This window comes from Oryzias latipes, chromosome 12, assembly GCF_002234675.1.
Source record: "Oryzias latipes chromosome 12, ASM223467v1".
NCBI lineage: Eukaryota > Metazoa > Chordata > Actinopteri > Beloniformes > Adrianichthyidae > Oryzias > Oryzias latipes.
This window is the reverse complement of record NC_019870.2, coordinates 8,249,301-8,255,300: the sequence shown is the minus strand read 5'-3', so window position 1 is coordinate 8,255,300 and position 6,000 is coordinate 8,249,301. Positions and strand designations below refer to the sequence as shown.

At 40.0% G+C, this 6,000-nt stretch overlaps 1 protein-coding gene across 1 annotated transcript in view; it reads left to right on the top strand.

The window, feature by feature from the left end:
- Positions 1-234: 234 nt before the first annotated feature.
- Positions 235-6,000, top strand: part of col27a1 (collagen type XXVII alpha 1 chain) — a 66,399-nt gene continuing 60,633 nt past the window's right edge. Inside the window, exons 1-2 of the mRNA XM_004074688.4 lie at positions 235-676; positions 3,456-3,526. Of these exons, the coding sequence (XP_004074736.1) occupies positions 624-676; positions 3,456-3,526 (124 nt within the window). The 5' untranslated portion in view covers positions 235-623. The remainder of the gene's footprint in view (positions 677-3,455; positions 3,527-6,000) is intronic.

Here is a 6,000-nt window from a genome sequence, read left to right as displayed (position 1 = left end):
TGAAAAGATGCAAATCTGCTTATGTCTGCATCTTTACTTTTTCCATCACAAGTTCAGAACTAATGCACAAGTTCTGCATTTTGCAAACACAATTAGCTCGTTAAACACATAGCATCATTCTCTTTTATGTGTTGTGTTAAAAGCAGCCTGTACTCAGAGCCATGTGGCCACCCCCTGGAGAATGCGTGCAGTTGCTCCACACAACCGCTGGGCTTGTAACTTGACACCTGGCTTGCGCGCTGCAGCCACCATCGCTCAAGCCGCAGAAAACCTATTTAAAAAGGAAAGGGATGAGTTCAGCGCTCCTGACTCCGCTATCCGCATCCGAAGAACCCAGCATTCTCTCCGGGCTGCGCGTCCCTCAATCTGGATCGGCATTAATGAATGAAACCCCAGGGAATATTCAGCATTCAGTCGCGCAGGGAGACTCTGTCACACCAGCTGCCGAGAAGGGATTTATGTCGGGCTTGACAGGCTGCTCAACATGAGTTTTCCCCTCGGGAACTTCATCGGAAGATTGTCAAATGCGTAAAACGGGGACGGTCGTCTTCCCCTCTGCTTCCAAAGGAGTCACGCTGTGATTAACGGATCAGGTTTTTGACTGCCAGGACAAATGAATACAAATGAATTTAGGCACCCGAAGGAGAGATTGCAGAACCTCTCGTTTAGGCACAAAGTAAGTAACATCTCTTTAAGAAAATGCATGATTTGTGTGGAAGTTGTGGAGTTGATGCCTCCATGTGCGTACCTGCGCTGTGCCGGCTGGCAGCTCTCCAGCTCAGTGCAGGAAGATGCCCACATGGGGACTACTCATCCTCTAAATACACTTTTTGATCATTTACGAACATCTAGCGTTCTAAAATAAATCAATCTGAACAAATTTATCTAAAATATGCTGCAAATAAATATGTGTTTTACAGTGTGTGAATAATCCATGCTTAGGGATAATTTAGTGACATTTTCTCTCACCTAATGGATTTTGTTGCCGTGTTTACCAAACTGACTCGGAAACTAAAGGATCATGGCTTTTATTTGGACCCATAAAGTTTCACGACGTCCCCATTAGTGTCTATTACTCGTTTGACAGATTTGGTTGGGATGGTTTCCAGTTTTTCCACTTTTACGCAGCAGTTTTTACGCATCCTCATTAACTGAGGATGCGTGCCTCGAGTGCTGTTAAAAGCGGCAATAAACCACTTCACCTAAGTTTTTTTTTTGTTAAAGAAAACATCTGTTGTAGTTGGTTTTATTGATCTGCAGCTGCTTGACGTGAGTGTTTGCACGGATCCGAAGTCAGTGCGGCATCCTCGTATGGTTGGTCTGCGAGTAAGTGGTTCATTCATTCTCTAATTTGACTCATGCAATTAGTGAAAATCCGCATGCATGTCTGTCCATCTAACTGATTTTGCTAGAAAGTGGGAACTTGAGTAGATTATTTAAAATTTGACGATAATAGACCCAGGCGAGTGAGATTGAGGGCCTGACTCAATCACGGTCCTTCATGCAAGCTGATTCATCAAGCTGAATACTCATCCAGAAAACAAAGGATGACTTTTAGACATTTTGGTGCGTGGACAATTACTACAGACAATTACTCTCCAAAGTGGCGCACCTGCATTGCTAATGTCAGACTTTTGTGGATTGTCTGAGTTGCAGGCAGGAGTCATTCACCTTATAACCACTAAGCGTCGCCCTTCATGTCTAGTTTGGCACAAGTTGGCAATCTGGTCTGGAAGTTGGTTGCAACTTTTATATCTATGACTGAGGCTATTTATTTCACCTGTACTGCAGAATTTTTCTTAAACTCAAATCACAATTTTGTTCTCCATTTACGATGTATTTAATTGGTAGATGGAATTAGGTATAGATTGTCAGTATGAAGTAAAAAGTTTGTTTAGAACAGACAGAGCAGATGATGGACATGTAAGAGTGCCACCTGTCTTTTTAGATTCATAGAAAGGATTAGGGTTATATTGTCTTTGAAAGGGGATCTTCTTCAGCTGACAGTAAAAAAAATGTTATTGAAGCACAATAATTTAGAGATTGGAGATGGAAAATTACGGTCAAAGGGTAATCTTTTAAGGAGGGATTGTTACAGCCTATTCAGCTTAGTTGTGAAAAGCCTCCCTCTTGCTTTTACAGAAAGAAAGAAGAATCCCAATCTGTCAGGTGCACCGCAAAATGTAAACAAGCTACTGTGACCTTATAATGTGAAAAGCCAAAGAAAACTTTGCTGTTACCCAGGAAACTTGCTTGAGTTTCCGCAGATGTAAACAGCCCGAGGAGCAGAACGGGTTAGTTTACTGCAGCAAAAACAAAATAAAAAGAAATCGCTGCATTCATGACTCATTTTTGGGCCTCGGATCTCCCCCCGCAGCCGATAAGACACTGAATCAGAATGTAATCTGCTTGGAGTCTGGGAGATCTGTGCATGCAGCTACACACAGGCACACATCCTGTGTAACCACAGCCAGCTGTGTGTGCGGATGACTGTGATGAAGCTTTATTAGCATCTTGGAGTTGGAAAAGCAGGAGGGCCAGACTACACAAATATACTGTGTGTTGCTCTCACCAAATCATGATCATTTAAAGGCTGAGGCTCTTTGTAGAATCACTTCCACAGAGACAGGCGCCTTATTGTTGGGCCTAATTCAGGTAAATATACAGGTCTTCTAACAAAAGTGGCCTTATGGCTGCATTTATATGGAAGACTGTCTGCTTCTGTGGCCCTTAAGACCCAGCTGTTATACACATTTCCTCCTCCAACGTGTGTGACCATGCGTGTCTGAATGACCCAGAGCAGTAAACAGTGGTTCCACTGCCTGTCACCAGATCTCGGTCCCCTGCTGGGCTCTAAATCTGCATAGCAGGCCAGTCTCATTAAGATCTGCTGCACACCTGGATGTGTTGAGGGTCCTTTTTTTTTCTTCCTTCTTTCTGTGTTTGCCCTTTTCTTGCTGTTGGATATAGAGTTGGCGGTTAAGTGTGGCACAACTTTGCGAGCGTGTTGGGGGTTTCTGGGAGGGGCTGTAAGTGCTTTTGCAAAATCCAGCTTCCATTTGTTTGTTCTTGTCAGGACTTTAATTACAAAGTGTTTGGCTTGTATCCACAGTTGGGTGTAATTTTAATGATTCTAAGGCGATCACAGACTCACTGTTGAGTTTTTTTGTGTTTATAGAAGCAGATAAATGAATTGTTTGTACAGCCCTGATTATGAACGTATCTTTTCAAAAAAAATTTGACAAAAGTTACGCAAGAGGCATCACTTACACAATAATATTTAGGCATTGTTTGATGAACATAATATTTAGGCAATGTTTGCTTAATAGACGTTTATAAGGTTTATTTTAAATGTGCAAATATATATTTGCTTTCTTTTACAGTTTGTAGCTTTATTAGAACAGAAAGACCCATCTTGTCTGTTATTTTAACACCTATTTTTGTATTTCCCACAGGAGAGCCCTATTGCTCTGCACAATTTTATATTGTACTTGTTACCTAGGACTTGCACAAGTACACTCTGAAGGTAAGAACTCTGCTTCCTCAAACTTTCTAATTTTTCAGTTTGTCTTTTTCAATTTATTTTCTGTCTGTAAAGAAAAACATGCAAAGAGATGTTACTTTATAACTTTGCTTTTTTCCCTCACGCCTCAAGCATGTAACCTAACTGTTGGGAGTAGTGGTTGCTATGGCATCACATTTTTAGCATGATAAATTGAATGATGACGTTACCACTTCAGTTATTTTTAGGATTTGTCTGACAGGACAAATCCATCAGATAAATCCTGATTTATAGGCTTTTTTTAACTAAACAACTTACAAAACCTATTGAGATTTATGAAATCATATCAAAGGGTTAAAGACAAACAACACACAATTTTGCAGAGAAATGTAAACTGCTGCTTCTTTCAGGTTACAGAGGACTAAACAAAAGAAACAGCCGGGTTAACATGAAAATTTGTAACTATCACTGGTTGTGCAAAAGACCGCAGGAGCTTAGCAGAGAGAAAAGTTAAAATGGCAGCAAAAAAAAAAAAAAACTTGTGAACACGCCACAGCGTTTATTCATAATGAGCATCAACCTTATAAAGCACGGTTAGAGAGCCACTGTATAATATAAACCAGACAGGAGCTGGACAACCCAAGTGTCATATAGTCACAAAAACCAAAGAGAAAAAGAACGGTACAGGCAAAGTGGAAATATAACCAAAAATGTGATGTCCACGCATGTGGACACCAGGTCTTAAGAGGTTAAAGGACACCTGAAAGAACAACTCCACCAATTTGAACGTTACAAATTGTCTTTATGGATGCTGGAAGTGCTTTCTCTCTTGGGTGGTAAAGTGGGATAAAACGACAATATATTGTGTTATGGTATAGCTTAGGGGTGTCAAACTCCTGCTGGTTTTTCCAGAAATCCTGCCTCATTTGCTGCTGATTACCTGGATCAGGTGTGTTTAAGGAGCTTCAATGGCAGGTTGGTTGGAAAACAGTTAAGGCTCTCAAGGCCTGGATTCTGACACTACTGGTATAGTGGGACCTTGTTGCCATTCTTTTTAAATAACCATCTTACATTTCCTGACATTGAATGCTAAACATGTTTTGTCTTGTTTTGAACAGTTAGCCTAAAATGGTAAAAAGCTGCAAAAAGCCAGCTTCAGGGATGTATAACCTGCTTCATTCTAGCTATCACCTGCCCTGCTGGGTACTGAGTCTGTCAAGATCTGAAATCCCCACATTCAGCAATCAGCAGCAAGTAGCAGATGGATGTAAGGGGTGGTAGATCTTGAAGACCAGAGTTGTCTCTTTATTTTGCATATTCATTAGAGTGAGCAAACTATTATGTTTGGAAATGCATCTAAATGTGTATACATTGCCTCCACATAACCCTAATTGCCAGTTGAAGCATCACACATAATATGATTAAATCAAGTTGGTTTGAAAGATACACTGTGACCTTAATGGCATGCTATTTTTTATCATAAAGTCTTCTTTCATTAACTGATGTCATGCAAACACAAATGGATGTTCTCTCATGAAGCCTAGTCCTGTCAGTTGGAATTCATGGAGAGTTAAAAGATTTTCTTCCTCGCCCAAAGTACCTCTTAGTCTGCATTAAAGTTGGTAAGGAGGCACGCTGTATGGCTCTCAGATGGTTATAAAGTTAAAAAGTATAATTTAGATGCAAGGAGGTCCTTGGATGACGAACACAACTTTTCAAGTCCATGCAACCTGAATAAGCTCCAATCTGACTCCACTTGGACTACTTAGAACAAAAACTGTTAGATGCAATGTTTATTTTTTATTTTTGTTATGTATTTTATTCATCCAGAATGATGGTTACCAGTGAGTTGGGAAAGTATCTGCCCCAAACTTAAGGATCCACAAGATGGTTATAACCAAAGTCTCTAAATATGGACCCAATACCCCAATGATTGACATTCAGCATGGATTAAGCCATCAAATGTTTCCCAAACTACTGTAACAGAAGAGCACTCAACCCTCTGGAGATGGGAGAGCTCAGACGTGTGACAAATATGGTGACTTTAACTCTAGGTCATGGATAAGAGTGACTTGAACACACTGTATGTTCAATGAATAAATTATGTATTATATCCTAAGAAGCATCAATTGGAAAGTAAGCATTCCAACCCTATTTGTGATCGCCGTGTAATGGATCACACTTGATATTTAGCCGAACATGATAGGTGAGGTTCTTAACATAACTTGTGATCTCTGCTCTCTGTTCTGTTTTTTTTTGCAGCAAACCCTCTTAGGTATTCATGTGAAAAATTTGTTTTTTGTATCATTTGCATGTCTTTTCAGACCACTGTGTTTTTACCTATAAATTCTTTCTAAAATTTGTATTATTAGTCATTCTTATTGTCAATTTATGCTTTTTTTATGTTTGTTCTTGGCAAACCTACAACTTACCCAGTTGAAATTAGCTTTGCAGCTAACACTGGTTCATTTACAGAAATGTTCATTAATGGGCACTGT